This window comes from Vombatus ursinus, unplaced genomic scaffold (genome assembly GCF_900497805.2).
Source record: "Vombatus ursinus unplaced genomic scaffold, bare-nosed wombat genome assembly UNPS02014816.1, whole genome shotgun sequence".
Lineage (NCBI taxonomy): Eukaryota > Metazoa > Chordata > Mammalia > Diprotodontia > Vombatidae > Vombatus > Vombatus ursinus.
Window position 1 is genome coordinate 981,677 of NW_020954594.1, and position 27,076 is coordinate 1,008,752.

Sequence of the window (27,076 nt, forward strand, 5' to 3'; positions counted from 1 at the left end):
AAAAAAAAAAAAAAAAAAAAAAAAAAAAAAAAAAAAAAAAAAAAACACACCAAAGAGCTAGGTGGCAAATTGATGTGCTAGAAAGGAAGAAAGCAGCATCAGAGACAGAAGCAGGCTCAGAATCTGATTCATGAGATCTGAGAAGGAAATGAAAAAGGCAGGCTTTAGTGGGCAAGAATTAAGTGCCAAGGGATAGAGGAGGAATCCACAAACTAGAACAGGAAGGCAAATATAATTTGTTATACTCAAAGGCTGGACCTGTGTGGGACCATGGAAAAGAACATGGGACTTTCAGACAAAGGATCTGAGTTCAAATCCAGCCTCTATTACTTAATATCTTTGTCACCTTGAACAAGTAATTTCTGTGAATATCATCTATACAAGGGGATTGGATTAGATAAACTGTAAGGACCCATGTTGTGAAGAGCTCTAAGTGCCAAATAGAGGAGTCTATATTTGATCTTAGAGGCAATAAGGAATCACTGGAGTTTATGAGTAGGAGAGTAATGTGTTCAGACAGATCTGTGCTTTAGGAAAGTCACTGTGATGGTTATATAGAGGACAGAGATCAACACACATGACCAGAAACCTAAGTGGCCCTGAACCAGATTAAAATGTAATTGGGAAATACCAAACAAGATAAAACTACAATAGAATATAGATGTTAATACGTGGTTTTCTAAGTCAATAGGCAGTCCCAGTGATCTTTCTGTTTAGTGACCCCCTTTCCATTTGAATTTGACTTCAATGATACAGACTATAGATTAGAGTGGGGAGCAACTTGGGGCAGGAAGACCAGTTAGGTCCCACCTCAATGGTTCAGATGACATGTGATGAGGGTCTGCATTAGGATGATAGTTCCATGAGTGGAAAGAAAGCATTGTGTGTAAAGGATATAGTAGAGAAAGAAACAAATGACAATATTTGGCAGCATACTGTATATATGGGTGACTCAGACTAGTTGATGTTAAACTAGTCTCTCAGGAATACCGTTAACTTGCCCATGATCACAAAGCAATTCAGCGCCATAGCTGTGAATGAGACTCGAAGACTCTTTGTCACCAACTGGTCGTTTCACTCACTAAGGACCACTAGACTCTGACATATACTCAGCTGAAGCTATCTCTTCCCAAGATGGCAAGCCCCAAATAGCTTCCCGGATCCCTCAAGACCAGAAGAGACGCTAAATGAGCAGATGATAGAGCCAAAAACAGGATCCACTTCGGGAAGCATTAAGCACGGAGTCAGGAAGATAGGACTTCAAATCCGTCCTCAGACACTTACTAGTTGTGTGACACAGGGCAAGTCACTAACATCTATTTTCCTCAGTTTCCTCAACTGTAAAATGGGGGTAATAAAAGCATTTACCTTGCAGAGTTCTTGTGAGGATCAAATGAGATAATACTTGTAAGGCGCTTAGCACAGTGCCTGGCACATAGGAGGCACTATATAAATGCTTATGTCCTTCCTTTCCCCTATTCAGAACTGGCAACAGTGGGATAGGACATCCCCTTTCTGAGAAAAAAAAAAGTCTGAGATATGGTTACTGTATTAGTGCTCTGAAAATCTCTGATTGTAATCCCATTACCTCATTTAAACTGCAGCTCAGATTGAGAGGATGATCATAGGCATACTTGTCTATATTCCTTTCTCTCCTTACAGCTAACTCATATCAATCACTGTTCCTTCTTCCTACAAGGTCCTATCCCAAAATCGCAGATAGTACCCATCTAAATGCAATGATACAAGTTAACCAGTAGGTTCAGGACTCTAAATAAATTAGACTGATCCTATTCACATTAAGCTTCACTTTGTAAAGCCAGCTACAATACATCAGCAGACACCTGATATTAGATATGTCTAAAATATTAGACATGTTAAGAGCATAAATCGGAGAAAGAGAGAGGTAGAATGGAGGAAATTATTTTTTGAACCATGTCTTATCATTACAGCGACATCAGTGTCTTGTTGCTTTACAGCTGGGCAAATGCTCTGGGAAAGCAGCCCCAATGCTCCCACAAACCTTTCCTATCTGACAAAGCCAAAATTAATCATTCAGTGTCTGTGTTGGGCAGTGCTAAATAAAGCTACCAACCCAGCCTTATTTACCTATCTTAGTGCCTTCTCAGTCAGAAGACAGGGCACTCATGCATGCAAATCACCAACAATAATCAGAAGCTATTATTCTCTATCGACTTTTCCTGGCTGTGCAGGAATAGAGGGAATGGTAATAGCCGAGTTAGAGGGAACCCTTAAATGACTTTCATTCTGGGTCTTCTGAAGGGAATTAATCCTTGAAGCTAGCAGATCAGGCCCTAAAGGTCTTGTTGTCTCTGCTCTCCGCTCGGATGTGGTGACCCGGACCTCTCTGTCACATAGAAAACTGACCTGTAATTTCTCTGCCCACCCAAGAACCAATCTGAAGGAAGGGAGCAACTTTGTTGAACCAGCAAACAAAGCTTACTACTAAACAGCACCTGAGGTTGTAGGTCCCAGAAAAGTGAAGCACACTGGAAGGATTCAGAATTATGACTCTGGAGAAAGGTTCCAAGGAGAAAATGAAGAACCACGGGGAACCTACTTGGGCTGAAGGAAATAAGCAGGCTCCCATATTCTTTTCCAGGATCTATCCCTGATTCTCTGGGCTTACTCTACCATGACACAGAAGCCTTCTCATCTTGGAAGGTCACCCTGCCCCTCTAACCCCTTCCTTGAATTGACTAGTTACTCCCCAAACTCCCATTTTAAGGAAAGTACCCAGATCAGCTGTGCCTTCATTCCTCTTTAGGTGCTATTCCTGACTCTAGATTTTCTCTGCGATGCTCCACAAATAGTTATCTTCTCCTTCTGTCTCATTTTTCAGCTTCCTTTCATGTGTTGTTTGCCCCCATTAGAATATAAGCTCTTTGAGGGTAGGGCCTGTCCTTCTTTCTGCTTGTATATGTGTTCATGTACTTAGCACTGTGTCTGGCACATAATAAATGCTTAATAAATGTTTGTTGATTTGTTAACTTGCTATTTGCAGTTCTGCTGTTAACAAGTTGAGGAACCAGGAACCTGAAGTTCATTCACTATAGAATCATTGAGTTGGGGTTAGAAGGGATGTCAGGGTCATTTAGACCAATCCCTATAAGAAACATGGCTGTCCCCTTTGGTAACAATAGGTCAAGAACCTATGATTTCAAAGGATCAGGGATTTTGACAAAGGGACCTTACATGTCACTTAGTACAACCCAATCATTTTATAGATTTATATATGTATTTATAGAATATATATTTATTTTATATAAATATATTGTATATATTTATATTTTAAATATATAAATTTATACATTTATATATATTTATAGAATAGGAAATTGAGGACCAATGAAGGTAAGTGACTTGCCCAGCTTCCCACAAGGAGTACATGGCAGAGCCAGAGTTGGAATAAAGGTCTCATGATCCCAAGTTTGGTCTTCTTTTTACTGCATCACATTGGTCCTGTGGCAATCATGGGTTTTTATCCCCATCTTCCCCTGCTGCTCCACCTATGTGCTGTCTTTCCAACCCACTGTCACTCCAGCCTGGTCCCAGTGGATCCTGCTTGCCACAAGTACTTATGTTCATTAATGCTGTCATTTAAGCCTAGTCCCTGCAGATGCTGACTTGATTTAGGAGTCCCTAGAGACAAACACTTACCATAGAAAGCTAAACTATTTGCCCTAGGGACTGCCTACATTCACCACTCTCCCAGAACATCTCTTTCCTTCTTCCTTGTGGTTCCTTTCTCTCCTTGCCACTCCTGCTTAGTGCCTCCTGCCATACCACTTTAGACTATACAGCCTTTTCTGAGTGTCTCTACTTCCTTTCCACGAAATCTTTAAGAGGAAGACTTGCACACCGTGGGCATAGTTTAGCTGTGGTTTCACTGTCCCACTTATTCACCATCTTCTCTCAAATGAATTCTTTACAGGTAGTCATATGGCTAATCTAGTCATGAAAACTGCCAGTGGCCCACATATCTGAGTCTGAAAAAAATTCAAGTTAATAGGCTCCTGGCAAATTTTCAAAAAAGCAGATTTAAAGAATTATCCACCAACACTCAAGGAAATTTAACACATTTCTCTTCTTTTTAGTGGTGGCATATTATAACCTGTAGTCTAAAGGTCTAGGGTTCAAGCCCTCGTTCTAACACTTACTGAGCACATGACCACAGGCAAGTCAGCTATAGTCCAGAAGGAAAAGCACTGGATTGGGAGTAAAAAGACCTCAATTCAAATCCTTGCTTTGTCATTTAGGAGTTCTGTGTTACTTATCTCCCTGGGTCTCAGATCTCCCTGGGTCTTAGATAATGAGGAATTTGGATGAGATAAATAACCTCAAAGATACCTTTCATCTCTAAAAATCTCATGATCTCATAAGTTACACTTAAAACCTCTGAGCCTCCGTTTTCTCAAATCTAAAATGGGAATAAGATAGTACCTACCTCATAGGGTTACTGAGGAAAGTACGTTACAAATCTTAATGTCCCTAAGCTAATCTTATATTAGTAATCTTTTTTAGTAGAGTTTTCCTGATCATTCCTGTTTGTTGGAGAGGTTGTGTGTGTTGACCAAAGGATGATGCTTGTTCTCCTTTCATCTATTGAGGAAGGGAGTCAATGAAAGAAGGTAATAAAGACTAGAAGACAGGTTGACTGAAAAATAAGGATAGGGCCAATGCAGATTTCAGAGGCTGAAAGAAAAGTCTGTGATAGGCTGATTTCATTCACAGATCATCCATATGCAATAAGCCAGTAGAGCTAACCCCACTGAGAAAACAAAAAATTGGAATTCAACAAGGAAAGGTCTTCCTCAGCCTCTTCTTCTCACATGCCTTCCATTTTCTGGCTGTAACTGAAACCTGGCTTTCTACTAGATACCACCACACCCCTTGCTACTCTCTCCCATGCTGATTAAGCCTTCTCTTATACTTCCTAATGCGCCAAGGCAGGAAAAGGAAGCAGCATACCCCTGGACCCCTCCCTATGCTATTTTCAGATCTTCCCTTTGTTTTATTACACAAAAATCTCTTCTTTGAGGTTTATTCAGAGCAGAGAATGCTGGACCTATAGTCAAGAAGATGGGGTCAAATTCTGCCTTTGGCACTGACTAGGTGTGTGACCCTAAAGTATAATTTCACTGAGCTTCTGAGGCCTTATTCATAAAAATTGAGATTGCAATACCTGTAGTACCTACCTCAAAAGGTTGTTGTGAAGCTCAAATAAAATAAACACTCCATCAATTTCTATCGCAGTCATCTCTATTAATCCAAGTATGCCACCCACATCACAACCTTATTGTAGCCACCTATCCCAATTCCAGGTCACTCACACCCTTCTCAATAATTTCAGCAAGTGGTTCACAAGCTCTCTTTTTTATCCCAAGCCCTTGCCCTAATCCTTGGTGACTTAAATATATATTCCTGTTGGTGACCATTCTAACACCCTGGCTCCCAGCTTAATTTCTGTGATTTCTAACTACATCCCACCTCCATTCTATCGCAGAGATTATCACTCCTTAGACCCCGCCATCACTCAAAATTGTCCAGTCTTCAAGTTCTTGAATTCTAAAATTGCCCAGCTCTGATCATAAGCACTGTGCTTTTGCTTCTCCACTGGCTCACTCGTCCTAAACCTATTCACCCTGTGGAATGTCTGGTTCCACAGTCCATCCACCTTGTTATGTTCTCCCACAATTTACCCTTATCCTCTTAATTGCCAAAAACCAACATCTTTTCTCAGCCTTCATCTTTCTTGATCTTACCTGTAGCATCTGACACCATTGATCCACCTTCCTGATCCACTTTTTTCCTAGACGCTCTCTCCAGGAGCCTTCAAGTCTTTATCCTCTCTTTTGTTTCCTGGTTCTAACTGGTCTCCTGGCCTTCAGTCTCTTTTCTCTTTAAGCCTTAAATCTCTTCTAACAAAATATTCTTCCTAATGGCTGGCTACAGCGTGGTAGATTTTTCAGCCGAAGCATTTCTCAGAGACCATCTAGTAAGTCACAGAAGGGTTGTGATCTAAATTAGTACAGTAACTAACTGTCAACCTAAGAAAATTATGGGTTCTTGAAATATTGCACTATAATTCACAGATCCTACCATGGAATGATCCTACTCAAAAATTTGCTCCCTAGTGGATTGAGGTTTGGACTTGGAGTCAGGGACACCTGAGTTCAAATCCAGCCCCAGACACTGTGGGACCCTGAGAAAGTCCCTAAACTTCTATCTGCCTCAGTTTCCTCAACTGTAAAATGAGGATAATAATAGCACCTACATCCCAGGGCTGTTGTGAGGACCATGTGATACAATATCTGTAGAGCACTTTGCACAGTGTCTGGAGTATAACAGGTACTTAATAAATAAATGCTTCTTTCCTTCCTTCCTCTAAGATAAAATGTAAACTCCTTGGCCTGGCTTGAGCTTTCTATTAGCAAGCTCTATCCTACTTTATTTCACACAACTCCCCTTTGTGGACTACATGGTCCAGCCCAATTAGACTAATATTCATTCTACAAGCTTAACATCCTTCCACTTCTTACCTCCTTCTACAGCCAGTCCTTTCTTCACATTCATTCCCCATTTTCACCTTGAAGAATCTTCTTCCAAGGTTCACCTCCTCTGTTAAGCCTTCCATAAGCCCTACAAATGAAAGTTTTCTCTCCTCAAAATTTCCTGGAGTCCTCCAGGTATGGATCTCTCTTTTGTAGTAATGATAATGATGATGATAACAATAATAACAATAACATATAGCACTTTAAAGTTTACAAAACACTTTACAAATATCTCATTTGATTCTTGTAACAACCCTGGGAGGTGGGTGTTATTATTATCCCTACTTTACAGATGGGTAAACTAAGACAGATGGGAGGTTAATTGTCTGAGGCTGGATTCAAACTCAGGTCTTCCTAACTCCAGGTCGAACACCCAATCCACTGTGCCACTAGCTGCCTCTACCCCTACCATTTTATTTTAATATTTTATATTTTAATTTTTTAATTTTAATATTTTTAAATGTGAATTTTATTTTAGTTTTTAAAAATTTTGAAAATTATTGTAATATTTCTCTATGTTCATGTCACATTCTTTCTATTAAAATGTAAACTCCTTGAGAACAGTTAGCGCGTCTTATCTCATCTCTATCATACTAACTTGAACACAGTAAGTATTTAATAAATGTTTGTTGAAATAAACTAAATTTGAATGGGCTTTCTAAACCTTAAAAATCAATGGGTATAGCTCAAAAGTATAGTATTTTCTGAAAAAATCTGCAAAGATCCTGAGGAAGTACCATAACTGAGCAACCCCAGGAGACGGCCATGAATGACCCATTGGTATGCTGGATCGCCATTGCAAAGTCACAGTCCACTTGAAGGTGGGAGATACAGTAGAAAAAACTCTAGATTTGGAGTATAAGGACTTGGAGTTCATATCTTGTCTTTGCACTTGTTGCTTATGTGAGCTTGAATAAATCACAATTCCTCTGGATGTCAATTTCCTCAGAGGATGATGGCTAGATCACTCTAAAGTCATTGGAGTCTTTGTTTCCCTCGTGCCTCAAGTTTACCCAACAGAGACTCTGAAACTGGTAGTTGATAGTCTTGAATATGATCAAAGCAAAAAGTCTTAACTTTCACCATCTCCCTACTCCACTCTACTCATGTATTGCTGAATAAAGCTGGGAAAAATCACAAGCAATTAATCCAAGCTGTCCCCTAAAATATGTGTATCTAATCTCACTTCAGCAAGGCAATGCTTTTCCTTCTCTGTAATTGATCCTCTATCCCACTCCCCACAGCCTCTTCTAAACTCTTTCTCTTCTCCTCAAGTTTCCCCAGCTCCTTTCCCCATCTCTCACAGCAGAGATCACCTCATACTTTACTGAGACACAAAGTTGATTGCTTGGGCTTCCTCTTCTCCCCTTTTCTGCATCTCAAAACCTCCTGATATCACCCCTCATTCTCTCATTCTTTAGTCTCTGAAGAAGAGGTGATTCTTCCCCCGGCCATGGCTAATCCTTCTACATGGACTACTGACCCTATCCTCTGTCTTCTCCAGCAAATTATGCCCACAATCACCCGCTATTTCTACCTTATCTTCAGTCTCTCCCTATTGACTGGTTACTTCCCAGTAACTTACAAATATGCCAATCTCCCCCATCTTTCACAAGACCCTGCCATCCTTGCAAACTAACATCCTTTATCCTCCTCCCTTTCACAACCAAACTTTAAAAAAAAAAAGCTATTTATATCCATTGGCTTCACTTCTCTCACTCACTTCTCAACCCTCTACTTACAAATATATCACTAATTAAAATGATTCTTTCCAAAGTTATCAGTGATCTCTTAATTGTTAAATTTGATAACCTTTCTCAATCATCATCCTTCTTGAACCTCCTATAACAATTAACACTATTGACCACATTCTTTTCCTGGATATGTCTCCCCTCTGGGTTTTTGTGAATTTGCCTTTTCTTGGTTCTCCTCTTACCTGACTGACCACTCCTTCTCAATCTCCACAGCTACTTCATCATTCATATCATACTTCCTAACTGGGTGAACCCCAGGGCTCTGCCTTGGAATTCACTTCTATTCTCTCTCCATCCTCTCTCACTTGGAAAGTGGTGACCTCATAAGTTCCCACAGGTTTACTTAGCATTTCTATCCAGGTGATTACCAAACATATATCCAATGCTAGTTTTTCTGCTGGGCTCCAATCATGCTTCAACTGTCTATGAGACATTTCAAACTAAATGTCCCATAAGCAACTCAAATTCCATGTGTCCAAAATAGAGTTCATTATCTTTTTTTCCCCAAACCCATTACTCTTCCCAACTTCTCCATCTGTGTCAAGACACCAGTTACCCTCCCAGTCACCTTGTTTTACATCCTCAGGATTCCTCACTCTATATATCAACTCAGTTGCCACTTTTTGTCATTTCTGCATTCACAACATTTCTCACGTCTGCCCCCATCATCTCTCTACTACTTCATTAAGCTCCTAATTGGTTTTCTGGTCCCTAGTCTCTCCCCTCTTTGAGCCATCCTATAATTCATCTCACCTCACCTACACCTCTTAGAATCTCATCTTTTCTTTGAAATTCTACTCAGGAGCCCTTATATATGAGGCTTTTTCTGAACTTCTCCATCACCATCAGCCCCAAGCTGCTAGTGTTCTCCCTCTCCACCAAAATTACCTAATATTTATTCTACATATGCTTATTTATGGATCTGCTCTTTTCCCCAGACAGAATGTTAGTTAGCTCCTTAAAGGCATGGTCTGTTTCATTTCTTTGTTTGGATCCCTAGCACCTAGCCTAGTACCTGGCAGATAGTGGGAGCTTAATAAATGTTCCTCAAATGATTTAGATGTTCTTTGTTTTTTTTTTTCCCTTTTACAAAACTGAGGCAGATGAACTCTGTACACTAAAAAGCAGGAAAAAAAGTAAAGAAATGAAAAGAAAAGGCCAAGAGAAAACACACATGGATATCTGATTAAATTTTTGAAGGTTTTTTTTTAAAAGGAAATTGTCTTCTGTTTTCCCCTTAAAGGACTGCCAACCCTGCATTTCAACAGGTCTTTGAACATACAGGAGAAGAATTTACAGATGGTCCATGTTAATACTCCAAATTTCCCTCTGGCCCAGAGTTGAGGTTACCTTTGCAAAGTCCCTGTGGAAGACATTCCCTAGTCAGCAGGCCAATGTATTTTAGTAGAAAATAGTCTCTAGAAGCAGGTCTAGTTAGCCAGCAAAGCAACTTTCTCAGGCCCCCAGAGTCCTCTATCACTCTTTCCAGGATCAGAAACTCAAAGGCAGCCTCTGACTTGCAAAAATCAGCACCAAAATGGCTAACATTTGACATGCATGCCAGCACCTAATTACATGCAAACACATACCTGCATAAGAATGACTGGCATTTTGGAATTCCTGAGTATTTTGATACTACCTAACCAGTCCTGTCTTATTAACTGGTCCATTAAGTTGAAGAGTTGCTTGCAAAATTAATTCATTATTCAACTTCCCTGGGCCCAAAGCAAAACTACATTTAAACTACTATACCTGTGTCTCACCAAGCACAATGCGTACACCATCTTTTGTCAGTAATAAATTGATTAGTGACAAGGCACTGACAAGGCACACACACAGGTGTGCCAAAGCAACCTTCACCATCAACTACACGGCTGAATGCAGATTCTAGGGCTCCCACAGGCAAACTCAACTAAAAGGAACTCCTTCAGGCCAAGGCTTCCAAGGCTGGGAACCTAGCCCCCTCCTAAGTTAAGAAGACCCATTGCAGGAGTTCTGCCTCCACTGAGCCCAGAACTCTTCCAGGTTACCTCAGCAGAAATCAAAGCAGAAATCATGACTGCCTCTCTACTATATAATCCAAATAATCCAGAGAATAACACCCCCATAACAACAATAATAACAATCACTTGCATCTCTATAGTACTTAAAAGTCTGGAAAATATCTTCCTCACAACAACCAGATGATTAGGTGGTAGGGGTATTATTATCCCCATTTTATGGATGAAAAAACTGTCACTCTGCAAAATTAAACAACTTGCCCCAGTGTCATACATCTGGTGACTGTCACAGTCAGAACCTGAACCCAGATCTTGCTAATTCCATCTCCCACCCTGTTTCCAAAATCCTGCACCTCTCCAGAGAGAAGCTCTTTACAGGCTGTTATCAGTCTAGATTTGCATACCATCCTCCTGAGGATGCCTTCTTATTGGATTAAAAAGGATATTATGCTAAACATTCAACCACCCTCGTGACAGGGCTAGTGGGTGTGCTGGATATAATCTTCATGAAGACACCATTACAGGGTCATTTGTTTAATCTCAATTCTGCAAAATGTAAAAATAGAACAAGCTGCCAGTAGGGAATAGGCTGGAGAGCTTCACTAAGAAGGCTCCAGCAGCACAATAACCATGCTACTGCTGCTCTGGCTCCCCTGTTCTCTCCTGCTGCCAGGGAAGAAAGGGAGGGAAGGAAGGGGGAGGGAGCTGGGAAACAAGGTGATGTTTTAATTTTCTCTCCTCTCCTGTACATTCTCCCTTCTTTGACCTTCCTCTTTTGGTTTTTGCCTCTTTCTCTTTCTTTACCTGTTTCCTCTCTCCCCCTCGTCCTCCTCTCAGTTTCTAGCCCCACCACCCCTTTGCCTCCCTCATTCCAGTGTTTGCGGTCTCCCTCTCCCTCCCTCCTTCCTGCTTCTCTTCCCTTCTTGCCTTAGGCCCTTGCATTAGGGGGTCTCTGGCACCTTTTGAGGCTCTCTTGAAGCACAACTTTCTCTGGCCTCTCCCTAGACAACACAGCACATCTCAGGACTGCTGTTCCTCCTCATCCTCATCTGTAATAACACCTGTCGAATCGATCTTATGGAATTGTTGCCAGGATACAGTGATATAACATATGTAAAGCCCTCTGCTAACTTAAAACACTGTGGAAATGAGGGTGGTTATCATCATCATCATCATCATCATCATCATCTTTATTATTATTACCAAGATCATAGGATTATAGATTAACAGGAAGGACTTTAAAATTACCTATTTCAAGCCCTCTTTTTATAAACTGAAGTTCAGAGGAAGTAACTCACCCAAAGTCAATTGGGTGAGAAATAACAGAGCTGGTATTAGAATCTAGGTCTTTTGACTCCCAAACCAGAGTTCCTTCCAGATGCTGAAGATGCTCAGAAATCATGAGACTAATTGGTAGGAATCATAAAGACCACATAGCAAAGGAAGCAAGGAGAGAGACCCTTTTTGTCCTATCCCACTGAATGAAAGCCCACCAAAACCTTGGGGTTTATTATATTCCTGATCCTCAGCTATTCAAGAAACAGCATCAATCTTGCCTTATGGACAAATCAATTTTAATTCTAAATGTTCAAGTTGACACTCCCACCATACAAGAGACAGCCTCCAACACAGCTCAAATCAACTTTGTTTCAGTCTAGCCTCCAGGAGTAGCCTTTCCCCTCTTCTCCAAGGCTTCAAGGCTTAGCCAATAGAAAGAAAGGCCCTGCCCCCTGCCCGAGGGGGTGCTGCTGGAACTAGAGGCATACAGCCAGCACCAAGCCTGCCAGGGGCTCAGAGCGGTTCAACTGCTTGACCTAGTTGGACACAGAAATGAGTGGGTTGTTTTAAACTCATTAAAGCTCATGGTTGGTGAAATCAACCCAGTCTCCTGCAATTCCTTCAACCTGCCCTGAGTAGGCTCCCAGTTATGTCTGTGTCTGCAAACCACAGTCAGTCCCTATGAATAAAAGGAAAAAATCTTTCTCTCCTAATTTAGATCACTTGAAATTTCTGCCTTACCAATAAATTCCAGTGTTGCTTTGCAGTATACCCAAGGAAAGAACCAGTCAGCAATGCTGTGAATTACAGACGCACTGGCGCCAGCCACCCTTGTAAGTAAAATGAAAATAAAAAAACTTTTCTCTTGCTCTCTCTGTCTAGAGAACATAGGCTCATAAGATTAAGAGCTGGAAGGGACCTTCAATCTGTCCTCTGACACTTACTATCTGTGTGAGGCTGGGTGAGTCATTTAACCTCTGTCTGCCTCAGTTTCCTCAACTATAAAAAATAAGGATAATAACACCTACCTTCTGGGGTTGTTGTGAGGATCAAAGGAAATGATATTTGTAGTGCTTAGCACAAAAAACTGGCAATAGCAGATACTTAAAATGCTTATTCCCTCTCTCCTTATCTAGTCCAAATCTCTCACTTCATAGATCCATCAAGTTCTGAGAAAGAAAAGTAACATGTCCAAGGTCATGCAGGTAATAAATAGCTGAGCTGACCTGTCCTGGAAGTAAAAGAGCTGTTTGGAACCTGAAAGTAGAATATTTTTAAGTTGTGGTATGTGAATGTAATGGAATACTATTATGCTATAAGAAATGATGAGCAGGGGGACTTAGAAAAACCTGGAAAGACTGGTATGGACTGATGCTCGGTGAAGTGAGCAGAGCCAGGAGAACGTTGTACCCAGTAACAGCCACGTTGTGCAATGACTAACTTTGATAGATTTAGCTGTTCTCAGCAATGCAAAGATCTAAGACATCTCTAAAAGTCTCATGATGGAAAAAGCTATCCACATGCAGAGAAAGAACTACAGAGTCTGAATGCAGATCAAAGCATACTATTTGCTTTTTTTTCTTCTGTTTTGTTTTCTTTCCTTTTTCTTGTGGTTGCTCCTATTGGTTCTAATTCTTCCTTACAACATGACTAATGTGAAAATATGTTTAATAGGAATGTATATATAGAGCCTGTATCAGATTGCACACCACCTTGGGGAGGGAGAGGGGAAAGGAGGGGGAGAAAAATTTAAAACTCAAAAGCGTATGGAAGTGATTGTTGAAAACTAAAAATAAATTAATAAAAATATAAAAAAGTACAGTATTTTTGTATGCAGAAGATTTGGTTCATTCCCCCCACCAAAATTATCTCTCATATGAGGCTAAAGCTGGGCAGGCCCCCATCTCCCATGTTACCCTCTAGTACTGCTGAACTTCCTGCTTTTTTCCCCTTTTGCTCCCTATCATAGGGATTTTTTTTTCATTTTTCATAACTGTATCCCCAATATCTATAGCCACAGTATCTGGCACACAGTATTTAACTTAATATTTTTTATATCTATTCCTTAAACACTTCTACCATAAGCTTCCTTTAGGGAATGTTCATTCAATCATTTAGCCAAAACCTGAGTTCCTCTATGTGCAGGCCAGGGTGACAGCATCTTTAACACTCAGATATAGCACTTACATGCCAAAGTGTTCCCTTGGTGACATATAGTAAGAATAAAAATAGGGGGCAGCCAGGTGGCGCAGTAGATAGACCACCGGCCCTGGAGTCAGGAGGACCTGAGTTCAAATCCGGCCTCAGGACCATAACACTCACTGGCTGGGTGACCCTGGGCAAGTCACTTAACCTCAGTGCCTAGCCAAAAGAAAACGCCCAAAAAACAAACAAAAAAATAAAAAAAAATAAAGGGTCAGTCCTCTAGAGAAAACAAAGGGCAGAGTTCACCTCTTCTGACTTGAAGAGCCAAGCAGAAAATTAAAGTTGTTCCATGAGGTGCCATGCCACAGATGAGAGAAAGGGAAGGAAAAGAGAGAAGAGGGAAGGGTCTTAGCAGAAAAAGGAGAGGCTTTCCCAACAAAATGAAAATAAGCCTCTAGCCACCAATTCAATGAAAAAAAAAAAGTTCCACGGAGCCAAAAAAAAGGTGGTGATAATCATGATAAGCAGCAGCCAAAAGGCACTAACAGTCCAAAGCTACACATCACTAATAAATACCATGGTGTGGGAGTAGAACACTGAAAATACACCATGGGAACTTGGTTCTATGACTGTTAATATACAGGAAACATTCCAGTGGACGTACTTAATAGGGGTCCCTTAAGAGGGAGGAGAACAGCAAACTGAACTCCAAGGACAGCAAATGACTATTATTGCTGTCAGTGGGCAAAGGCTAGAAGATAGCAGCAAGAACCAATGTGGTGTCCAGTTAAATGTAATAATATTTAATGCCTGTTACTCTAGAATACAATTGAGCATAGGCCTGCATTGAGAGCCTAGATTTTATTTCATATAAATTTGAGATAAGAAGTACAATCAACTTTGAACTTTTTTGGATGGGGAACCCACTGCTAATTTATTTGCTTAAGTTTCCAAACCAAATCACCCTGAATGAAAAAAGGGCAAAGGAATTCAGAATCAGCTGGCAATTTGATTTTCCTTTTCAGAAACTCCAATGCCTTGAACACACAGTCTTCCTGAAGAACTTTCCCTCTAAGATGCAAACCAAGGACAAGGTCCACTGGGTACATGACAATGTAATTGGGCAAAGGAGCAAGAAGGGGGTTTGGAGGGGCCAGAGGAATGTCAGGATGACCTTAACTGGAGCACTGCCAAGGGCACCAAGATGACGTTCATTGAGGTCATGAATGCAACAGTGGCAGAAACAGCCAGTGTGTTCGAGATGTAGCCTGAAAGGAAGAAACAGAGAGGGTAGGGAGTCAAGGGCAGGGGAAGGCATCTGGGAAAAGCGAAGTCATCTACATGGAATTCTAGGAAACTTCATCCAGAGTACAAAGGTGAATGGGACATGAGGGCGTCCATGAATCTCTAATCTTGCCCCAGTAGCCTCCTAAATGTTCTTTAAATGAAACACATACACACAAAAAGGTGGACCAATGCACACTCAAATTGCCTTTCTTTGGACAAGTTCTTAAGTGATGTTGATAAGACAGCAAGATGGGAGGGGTGGATGAGGGGAAGAGGAGAGAAATATGTCCAGATCCGTATTTTTTATCTTGTCTAGAGATCAACTAGACCCCTATAACTCCCAGAAAGATCCTCCTGATAAAAACATGGCCCTCCTAAGGGGTCTCCCAAGTATTAGGTTCATCATCCATTGGACCCTGGAGACACCACCCACTATGTGTTCATCTCCCATAGGTGATATTCTCTGGTGGGAGCTGGCAGAGGCAATGGCTCAGCCCCTTGCACAAGTGTCTTTGTCTTTGCCCAAGGTGGTGGGAGTTCTGCATCTGCTGCTGCCATGAAAACATTTTATTTTTTGCAAAGTCTTTTATTTCCTTGGGAAAATCCAGATCCCTGCCAAGGTTTGTACACGCTACACACTCTATGCAATCCCTCCCTTGCTGCCAAACACAGACTAGAGATTCAGCATACAACCTACTCAAGTGGGAAGTCTCCTCTATCTGGCCCAGACACATGGGAACCAGGACCCAGGCACAAGCAATCAAGTTGTTCCTTAGACATTACACTGAGATTCTGGGTCTTCCCCAAGAGAATTCCTGACCTGCCAGGTAGGGACTACCAGAAACATGAAGCTTCTCGAGGCATGAACCAATAAAATGGTTACAGGTGTTCTTTCCTTTAGCTCTGGGTTTCTTAACCTGGGATAGGTGAACATTTTTTAAAAAGTATTTTGGTAACTGTGTTTCAATATAATTGGTTTCCTTTGTGATTATTTTATGCATTTGAAAACATTATTCTGAGAAGGGGGCTGTAGGTTTCACTGAGCTGCCCAAAGGGACCACCACCCAATATAAAGTTAAGAATCCCTGTTTTAGTTGTTCAGTGACCCCAAATAACCTTTTCCCTAAAGTTCCCTCCTCCCACTGGAGTGGGTCTCACCACCTGATCCTCTAATCCACTTCCATGGGTTTCTTCCATTGAGAACGGCCAACGAGGGGGACTCCAACTAAAGCCATCTGGGAAGAAAGGATTTTGTTCCACAGGGGCAAAGAACGAGGGATGGGAAAGCAAGGTTTTTCCCTACTCGAGAACACCCAAGTACTTATGCCCTTGCTAGAGTTTCCTGGCTTCATAATCACACGGGGGAAACCTAGAAGGACAGAAGAGACTCTCCAGGAAAAGAAAAGACCTTCCCTCAAGTTCAAACCTTTGCCAGAAAACTGGAGGAGGAAGTGAATTTTAAGTCCCTGACCGTCACGTTGCCCTCAACACTCCTTTACAACAGCAAAAAGATGCCAGGTTAAATGACCACAGAAATCAGTGGGTGCTGCCTACCCCCACCCCTGGCTTTCCCTGGGCATGCTGCTACCAGGTCTCTTCTATCACAGCCCAGGCAACAGTCCATGTTAATAGTTTTACAATGCCCTCCGTTAACTTTAATGATGTAAGGAGAAAACTTGTAAGAGGCAGCCATGTAACCGTCTCTGCAGCAGCCATGCCCCCAGACCCACCAGTTTGATCACCCTCCACCACCTAACGCTGAATCTCACTCCCTCTCCCCTACCTACCCCTTTTCCCCAGGGACCTGCTGGGTACCAAGATGTGTCCCCTGGGGGTGTTAGGGGAAGGAGGTGGGGCACAGCGCTGAGAAGTTGTTACCTGGCTCTGTTGGGAAAGGAACTCATGCGGTCAGACGGTCCCGGAGGGAGCCCCCGGCCGGTGGTGTTCTGTCCACACCCGCCGCGGCCGGTTACTGTTCACCGCAACATTCCCGCAGCTGAGCCTGGCTTGGGAGGGAGAAGCTGTCCCATCTGGAGGAGGAGGAGGAAGAAGAGGACGAGGAGGAGGAGGAGACGACAGAGCACGCTCAGAACCCGGGGACGGGGGAGTCGCCGGAGCTCAGGGCTCTGGACGCCAGAGGTGGGGGGCCCAGAAGCGGGAAGGAGGCTGGGGGAGGGGGCGAGCAGGGCGGAGGAGGGAGGAGGGGGCAACCTGGCCCCGGCACCCAGCGAGGCACGAAGCCCACCCCTCACTGCCGGAGACTGCTCTGCACTGACTGGGCGGCAACCCTCGCTAGGCTGCAGGGCGGGCGGGAGGAAACGGAACTCCCCTCTCTGCCTATCTCTTGTCTCTGTGTCTCTCTAGGTCTGTGCCTCCATCTCCCTTTCTCTATCCTCCTCCCCGCTTCTTCCCCTTCCTCTCCCTCCCTCTGAAGCCGCCCCCTTTCCTCTCCTTTCACAGGACTGTGTTTCTACTCCTCTTTATCTCTCTCACTCTCCCCCTGCCCTTCTATCTCTGTTTCAGTCTCTGCTCTCTTTATCTCTGTTGGTCTCTTGCACCATCCCCCTCCCTGTCTGTCTTTATTTCTGTATCTCTGCCCGTATCTCTGCCTCTGTATCTCTGCTCTCCCTCTCTCTCCTTCACTGAATGGGACTCAGATCCTGGGACTTGGAACCTCCCAGTGTTCTACTGGAATATTTAGCACTGCAGTGTAACTCGGGGACACAGAAACAGACGGCATAGATACAGGTTCTTTAAAAATCAATCAGCTTCAGTAGGAAAACTTGCAGAAGGGAAGCTGCTGTTTATGTGTGGCAAGAAAACAACGGCACATCTGGAAACTGGAGTCTCGTATTTTATCTCACACAATAAAACAGAGGAAGAAAAAGAGAGTAGAAGCAGATTTTATACCAGCCAGCATGGGGATCTGCTGGCTTCTCAGGATAGTGTGGGTGAGAGCAGGACTTCAACTAATGAGGCAGTTTTAAGCAGGGTAGTGTTAGTTCAGAGGTTGTTTAGTACAGTGCCTGCCTGGCACAAGGTAAGTGCTTAATAAATGCTTGTTGACTTGACTGACCGCTGGAATCATAGACTTTCAGAGAGGGAAGTATCCTTAGGGCTCATCCAGTCCAACCATCTCATTTTGCACAAATGAAGAAAAAGAAGTCCAGAGAAGTTTACTCCCCCAAAGCCAGTTGGCTAGCAGCAGAGCCAGGGCAAGAGCTCACATCTAACTCCCAATCCAGGGATCCTGACCCTGGATGCTGACAAGAAGTGGACGAAAGAATCCATTTCATTCAGATGTTCCAAGAAAGATAGGGCTGTCAAACAGTTCCATTCCCAGACTTGGCCAATGCTCCTTCTTCTTACTGTAGTCACGTTGGGCAAGTCATCCATTTAAAGGTTTCAGCCCTAACTCTCATCCTGAGCTGCTTGTATAGCCCACCTGGTTTCCTTCTGGAAAGAGCATTGACAAATGAAAAGAATGTCAAGTGGAGCTGTACTGGTTTGTGAGGCACCATTCTAAAGCTAAGAAAGGGTAAAATGACATCCTCTTTCACTGCTGTCTTCCAGAGACCCAGCTAACAAGATCTGCTTTTTAAAGCTCCCATTTTCAGCTTATCGTTTTTTCCACCCTCCTCTCCACCACTTACATCCATCTGGCTGCTCTCAGACCCAGATACCTTAGAATTACCTACCAGAGAATCCCAGCCTTGGTCTTCTCCCACTTAAATTAGAATGCTACCTGGAAGTTTCTGCCTAAATCAAAAATGTTTTTTCCTGGAAAACAGCCTATGGGATCTTAGCATTAATTCTCCCTTCTCAGAAGGAGCCCCATTTCACTTATAAATATCATTCCCTTAGGCATTCCATAACCCCAACAACTGTTCTCTCTTCCAAGTGTTCCTTTGGGTAATTGTTTTTGGCATTGTCAATAAATTCTCTCCCTGTAACTACATGGAGTCCAATGATTTGCAAAGCAGCTATTAAACCTGCCTCTTCCCTTGGGGATGATTTATATCCATTCTACAAGAGGGTAAATTGAGATAGCCGAAGCACCTGCTCCGAAGTTAGGCAGTGAATCAGGAAGGCCCTTAACTTCCTCCGAATTTGACTGGAAACTGGTCTCCCTCAAAAAGCAACCAAGAATTAATTCTGCTCCACCTTTCTTATTCTGTCTCATCCATGGATTACTTTAGATTCATTTGTACCCAAATTCTTTACTTCCTTTAGATGTCTTTCTATCTTTCCTGGGCATATGTCATGTCCTTTATTAGAGCGTAAGCTTCCCCAAAGGCAGGGACATTGACAAACTGAAGCACTCTCAGAGGAGGATGAACTGAGTGGTTAGGAGCCTTAAAGGTGTCCTATGAGGATAATTAAAGAAAATGGAGATGAGAGTCTGGAGAAGAGATTTAGAGGGGAAATTATAGCTGTCTTCAAATATCTGAAGAGCTGTCATGCAGAATCCTTTATATAGTTCTCTACAGTTTACAAAATCTTTTCCTCACAACAATCTGGGGAGGCAAGGAGTACAAGAGTTATTATCCTTGTTTTACAGATGAGGAAGCTAGGGTTCAGAGAATTTGAATGACATGTCCCCGGTCACAGGGCTAGTGAGTGCTTGAAGGGAGAAAACAAGCTTTTAGTAAGCACCTACTAAGTATGTGCCAGACTCTATTCTAAAAGCTTTTCAATTCTCTTATTTTATCCACGTAACAGCCCTGGGAGGTAGATGCAATTATTATTCCTACTTTACAATTGAGAAAACTGAGGCAGACAGAGGTTAGGTGACTTGTCCAGGGTCAAACAGCTATTACTAGCTGTATCTTACAAGGAGTCTGAAATGGGATTTGAGCTCAGATCTTCTCCGCTCTAGATCCAGGCTCTAACTACTGCACCACCTGACTGCCTCCAGGACTATAACTCAGGTCTTCTGACTCCAAGTCCAGTGCTCTTTCCTCTATACTATACTGTTCCAGATAATAAAGTGAGGATGATGAGTAGAAATTTCAGGAAGATTTTTGCTCAATTTAATGAAGAACATTCTAAAAATTAAAGCCATTGAAAAATGCAACAGATTTCTTTTTAAGGTAGTGTGTTACCCATCAGTGGAGATGTCCAAGTTGAGGCCAAATGGCCTGTCATATAATAAGCTGACATTTATATGGGGCTTTGAGGTTTGCAAAGCATTTTGTATGCATTTATCCCATTTAAATCTCTCAACTCTTTGAGTAAATTATAGGCAGTATAATGTGAGATTTAGACCTCAGAGATAGCAAGCAGCTACAAATCAAGGCTTAACTTACTGTTTTGCTGATTGTCTAGACTTAAGAAAGTGTTAATGTTAAGAAATGTTAATAATGTTAATAATGCAGATTAAACTTTAAAATGTACTATGCTTTTTGGAGAGCTTGTTGTTAACATTTAACAATATAGGTATTCTTATCTTCCATTTTACAAATGAAACTGAGATTTGAAGAGATTTGAAAAGTCAGTCATTGTCAGAAGCAAGATTAGAACCCAGGGCCTCATATCCAGCACACTCTCCACTGTCTTGTCTGCAATGTAAAAGACACCCATATATCGTTCTACTCCTCTGTAGTTAAAAAAGCATTCATGCAAAAGGGGTTCAACTAGATTGATCTCTACAGTTAGCCATTTCCAACTGTGGGATTCTATGAGTCTAATGGCACATTTTCCATTAGTTTTGTATCTACTCACAGTCAAAGACCTGGGTTCATACCTGGCTATGCCCCTTACTTCCCACGTGACCTTGGGCAAATCACAGAGGCCTCTTTGGGCCTCTTCATGCTCATCTATAAAAAGAGAGAATTATAGTCAGCCAGGTAATAAACATTTATTGAGTCTCTGTGATGTGCCAGGCACAGGACTAAGTGCTGAAGATATGAAAAAAGGTAAAAACCAGTCCCTGAGCAGATCCCTTCCAGCTCTAAATCTTGTGGTCCTATGACTTCATTGAAAGCTCTGGACACTGGACAGTGGACACAATCAGCAGAGTCTTCTGATACTTCTTTTCTATGGTACATAGGATCCTAGCATTGTAGATTTGTTGTTCATCCTTCATTTTGAAGAGGACCAGTGACATCACAGGGTGATGTCTTGACCTGTTCGTGAATTGGATTGAAGTGAGGCAGAGCTGCACAAAGTCGCCAGCCTCACTCTCTCTTCCAGAGTCATCAAAGTCCAGTGGCAAGACAAAAGTTAGGATGACGTCAATGACGTGGGATGCAATGGATGACCTTGGCATCTTCAATGTCTGACCAAGTTCTAAGCGATCCACATTGCCTGCTTCAGCTGCTTTCATGGCTGCTGGAACAAATTGTTCTTGTCTGCCCATTCTGCCAGGGGAAGTCTTCACATGTTTATGGCAGACATTCTGGCATCATAGATTTAGAGTTGAAAGGGAATAGAGAGTCCATCTAGTTTAACCCCTACATTTTACAAGTGCGCCCATCTCAATGATCTCCACAGAGGTGTTTGGCACAAGTCCATCTCACAGGCTCAAACACTGCTATGTGCAGGCTTGGCAAGGTATTCGTTATGACCCATCCTGAGAACAGGGGAAGCAGTCATCCAATCTTAACACTAATAGCTAGATGACAGAGCTATCATAGCTATACACATGAAGTTTTCCCTTCCTCTTTCCCTAGTCATATTCCTTTTTCCAGTTTTTAATTGGCTATTGACATGAAAGATACAGAGAATTTCATTGAACCCAGCACTGCAAAAGGGCAGTACTTACCCCTGCTTTCTACAGTGTTGTTACACAAGCTTATAAAAGATATCCTAATAGCAGCCCACTCCCTCACTATGGCATCTGATTGAGTACAAGGTTCTACTGGATCAAATGGAACTTGGGGTTCAATTTGATCATACCACCTCCCAGCCCAAAACCTTTTAATGGATTCCTGTTACCTACTGAATAAGACATAAACCCTTTACACTAGCACTTGAAGGTCTTTACAATCCTGTGCCTACCTAGCTTTCCAGGATTATCTCATGCTATTGCCCATCACATACTACTGATTCTAGCCGAACTTGACTATGCATGAGCTTCCCTTCTCATTTTGCCTTCATTACTCTCTGTGCTTTTTGTTCATACACACTTGGAATGGACTCACCACCCTTCATCCTTATCTTCACCTTCTGAAATCCATTCCCACCTGTAAGTCAAATCAACAAGCCCTTATTCATTGCCTACTGTGTACAAGGCACCATGTTAGGTACTAAAGATTCAAAGAACCCCCTCAAGGGGGATTCTACCACAGAGAATATGAAATTTATACAGATAAGTAAATGTGAGATCATTTGAAGAGAGAGAAGATCTTGACCAATTTGAGGGTGGGGAGAGGAGTCTCCTGAGGATCAAAAAAGGTTTCACATAGGAGGTAGCACCTGAGTTGTGTTTTGGAGGCAGCTGAGGAATCTAAGAGGTAGGATCCTCGATGACTCTTCAGGGTGCTACCCTTTCCATGAATCCTTCTTCGATTCCCACAGGTCAAATGAGTTCTTCCTCTAGGAATCTCTCAGTGTTTTGTCTGGACGTCTTTGTACTTTCTGTTTCCTGATTTGTATTATAGTGATGTTTACATATCTTAACTTCCTTGCTATATTGTAAAGCTCCTTGAGGGACTGTCTTATTTCTCCCACCTCTCCTCCTTTGAAGTTCACACTATTAAAATTTAGCATCCGACTCAGATAATGTGGCTATTATCTATTGACACCCCCCTCCCCCACCCCAACCCCGGGCATTCTTCTTCCTTCCTCCACGAGTTCAGTGCCTAAATCTCAGTCTTTCCTCACCAATTTGTGCCCTCATACTAGGGGAGATACACACACATGTATACACACATGCATATACATATATGTATATACACACATCTATACAAATATGTATGTACATACATACACATGTATATACATATATAAGTTTATCTATACATGCTTACTCAAATACTCTAGCTTACCAGTTCCTCACACTACTCAGCACCCATGTTTTGTACCTGCGCTCCACCTCAACTAAACACTGACCAGAAATGGTCTTATCTTGGATTTTGCCATGACCCTTAAGTCAACAAGTTCTTATTCACAAATTCTGAAACTCCTTTATCTGATCATAATCTTTTATGATTCTAATTTTCTTTCTGCCTTATAGCTCTAAACTTGTTCTTCGTCCTCACCATTCCTTTCAGACTTCCATCCCTCCACCCCCCAATTCTTTCCTAGGCTGTCACCCCTAGATTAGCTACTTTCTCCTCCTTTCCCTATCTTTACTCTTGGTGAATAAACTCAACTCTATACTTTCCTCCACCCTCAAATCCCTTGCTCCCTTGTCCTATCACTGATCATACTAGCTATTATTATCATGTTTTGCCAAGTCCCAGCCTTGGCTTACTTCCCACCATCTGCTTCCTTTGCTCCTATTCACATACTGCTAAGTGGAGCTAGAGAAAAATCCCAAAACAACTCTGTTTGGGTCCTCTACAAATTTGTTATATAATCACAACTGGGCCTTCACTGCAGCAAGGCAAATATTCTATTCCTTTCTAATCAATTTGCTATTCTTTTCCCCACAGTGGCTATTCCAAACCTTTTCATCTCTCCTGAAAACTACTTTTGCCCTCTTAGTCAAGGACTCACCTTATCTATGCTTCACTGAAAAAATTGAGACCGTGTGTGGAGAGCTCCTCTTCTCTCCTCTTTTCCTTATCTTTCCCCCACTATCTTCTCTTTTACTACAGTTTCAGATGAAGACATGGGCTATTAGTCAAAGCTAACCCCTCTACAGGGACCCCCTTTCCCATCCCCTCCCAACCTCTCCAGCAGATTGCCCCAGTTATTTTCCTCACTCTCTTCTTTAATTTTCCCCTACCAGCTTCTTCCCTGCTGCTTGTATCTTCTCTATCCTTAAAACACATACTTGATCATGTCACCCCTATTGGTTATTGTCTGAGATCTCTCTTCCCCTTCTTAGCTAAACTTCTTAAGAAACATTGGATGCTTCTGCATCCTCTCTTCTCACTCACTTTTAAACCCTCTGCAGACTGCCTCCCAACTTTATCATTCAGTTAAAACTGACCTTTCCAAAATTACCAATGCTCACCTAATTACCAAATCTAAGGATCTTTTTAAAAATCTTGGTCCTTCTTGGCTTCTCTGCAGCACTCTTTCCTCACTTGGTGCTTATGACAATGCTTTCTCCTGGTCTGCCTCCTACATGTCCAACTGTTCCTTCTCCATCTTCTTTGCTAATGCTTCATCTAGGTCATTCTCATTAACTGTAGGTATCTCTCAAGGTTCTGTCTGGGACCTCTTCTTTTCTTCCTCTATATTATTTTGCTTGCTGATCTCATACATTTTTATGATTTCACTTATCATTGCAATATAGATCTATATATCCAGCCCTAACCTCTCTTCTGAGCTGCAGTTCCATATCACTACCTGCCTTTTTGACATTTTAAACTAGACATACTATAGGCATCTCAAACGCAACATCTCCAAAATGGAATTTATTCACTTTCTCCCCAAATCCTCCCCTTTTTCAAACTTGTCCATTACTGTTGAGGGCACTACCTCCAGGCTGACAGCTGCAGAGTCATCCTCAACTCTACTCTTGTTTTCACCCCATATATCCAATTTATTGCCAAAACTTGTCGCTTCTACCTTCACCACATTTCTTATTATATACCCCCTTTTTCTCCACTTATATAACCACAACCCTAGTTCAGGTCCTCCTCACTTCTCTCTTGACTATTACAATGGCCTTCTAGTTGTCTCTGTGGTCTCCCTGCCTCTGTAATCCACCCTCTACTCAGCTGCCAAAGTATATTCTAAAACATAAGGCTAAACAGGTCAATGAGCGCCAAAGGTTCCCTGTTACGTCCAGAGTCACACATAAACTCCTTTGTTTAGCATTAAAAGCTGTTCATAATCCAGCCCCTTCCTATCTTTCCAGTTTTCTCCCTCCTTACTTTCCTGCACACATTCTACATCCCAGAAACACTGAACTACTTCTCCATCTCCTGTCTCTGGACCTTTGCATTAAACAGTCTCCAAGAATGCTCTGTGCTTTCACCTCTGTCTTTTAGTTTCCTTAACTTCCTACCAGACAACTCAAATCTCACTCACTATAGTAGGCTTTTCCTAGTTTTCCTAGCTGTTAATGCCTTCCCCTCTAAGAATGCTTTTTATCTGTTCTGTATATATCCACTTAATTATTTACATGTTATCTTCCCCCATTAGAATGTATGATCCTTGAGGACAAGGACAATCTCTTTGACATTGAGCTTCGCACAATTGTTGGCCTATAGTAAGTCCTTGATAGATTCTTGTTGACGACATCTTTTTGTCTGCAATGTCTTGCACATGATTTGGAACTTCCATCACTTTCATGGAACTATGATTTCCTCAATACAGGTACTCCCTCTAGTGCAAATTTCAACCATCCACACCCTTTCATATTGTGTGACTCTTGTCCATATTCTCACATAAATGTTCCACAGGAGTTCCACCCAACATAACTATGATCCTTCTTTCAGATCTCTCAATGTTGCATGGATACCAATGCAACATGCAGGCCATCATTTGGCTGGTCTTCACTCTCACTAAATTATGGGTCTACCCCCTTTTCTGGTCACAAAATCCTTTGCATTGCTTCTCTTGCACATTTCTTCATTGGTAATATCCTAAAGCTGATTCACACCCACCATATACCTTTTCATTGCCCTTTGTGTGACCTGCAACCTTAAATCATTAGTGACTGTAGTACAGCCCTATAGCATCCCTACAAGATCACTGATGTTTAAAAGTTGGGTCTTTGTTCCAGGAAGAAGCTTGGGATCCAAAAAAAAGCTAACAGTTTCCCCAAAGCAATCTAGTACATTTTCCTTCTCCTGTTCAATTCTATGTCTAGTTCACTGCCTATATGCAACGTCTCTTCAACATGTATGTACTGATGGGCCGGTTTTATGGGTTGCCTATACAATGTCATGTAATGATCTAGACAACAGGCATTCTTCATCTGCATAATTTTGCCAAGAAACATAGTTAGAACTCTTTAGAGTGATTATGGATCTCATTTAGAAGGCCCTGCAATGTTGTGGAGTTTGTTGTAATTTTCACAATGTTGTCTGCAAAAAGAAGCATCTGAAGGGACTTATTATCAGGAGGGAATTCTCCGTGATGTGGCAAATACATTTTGAAAGCATACATCTTTCTGTTTTATTCCTTATTTGATATGGTTTTGTTTTGTTTTGTTTTAGTTTTTACAAAAAAGTATTTCCTAGCAAAGTGTGACACGAATAATAGTTATAAAGTGATCCTCCCAAATCAGGAGGCACACTGTCCCCTTACACACACACACACACACACACACACACACACACACACAATTCTTAGGGAGAATGAGTTAAAATTTGAGGCACAAAAGTAATAAGACACATGTGTAGGAAACATGCTGAGTGGAGGACTCCTTCATGACCTCTAACCCTGGGAGTCATTTTCTCCATCTGATGAATCCCCATCAAGTTTGCTTCTGGATATGGCATTAGTATTGGAAGAGCCCCTCCCCTTGCTCAGTTGGGCTGGTGCCTTAGAGGGCATGGTGCCTCAGCTGATGAATCTATTCACTGCTGTGCAAAGTTAAGCAAGTCACTCAGATGCTATTGTGTTGGCTGGACTTGGCTGCTACTGCTATTGGTTCTAGTTGCCAGTTGGACTTCCTGTGGCTTTGAAAGATCTCCTGATCTCATTGACAACCCAGACACTTCACTGTTGGTATCCTCATTTGCCTAAGTTCAGGGAAAAAAAAACAGTTACTAAAGAAACAGAAGTGTCCTGAGTTGGTGGATACATGGTAGCCTTGTGCCTGGTAGGGCCCTATTCCCCTAGAGGCTCAGAGCAATTTTTTTTTTTCTTTTCACTTGGTAGTTGGAGAGGTGATTTAAAAAATAAAAGTTTTCTTGCTCTATTTTGTTTTTACATTTCAATCATTTACAGATTAAACCCATTCAGC

The 27,076-nt window shown here is 42.0% G+C and overlaps 1 protein-coding gene across 2 annotated transcripts in view; it reads right to left on the reverse strand.

Moving 5' to 3' along the window:
* LOC114023019 (protein Aster-B) overlaps positions 1–17,191 on the reverse strand; it is a 327,519-nt gene extending 310,328 nt beyond the window's left edge. The window contains exon 1 of one of the 2 annotated variants that reach the window (XM_027835502.1): positions 16,918–17,191. Coding sequence is in view for 1 of the 2 variants with exons in the window: in XM_027835504.1 (XP_027691305.1) it covers positions 16,918–16,943 (26 nt within the window). In the remaining variant the exon portion in view is untranslated. The remainder of the gene's footprint in view (positions 1–16,917) is intronic. The other variant, XM_027835504.1, reaches the window with a different exon arrangement.
* Between the last annotated feature and the right edge of the window lie 9,885 nt (positions 17,192–27,076).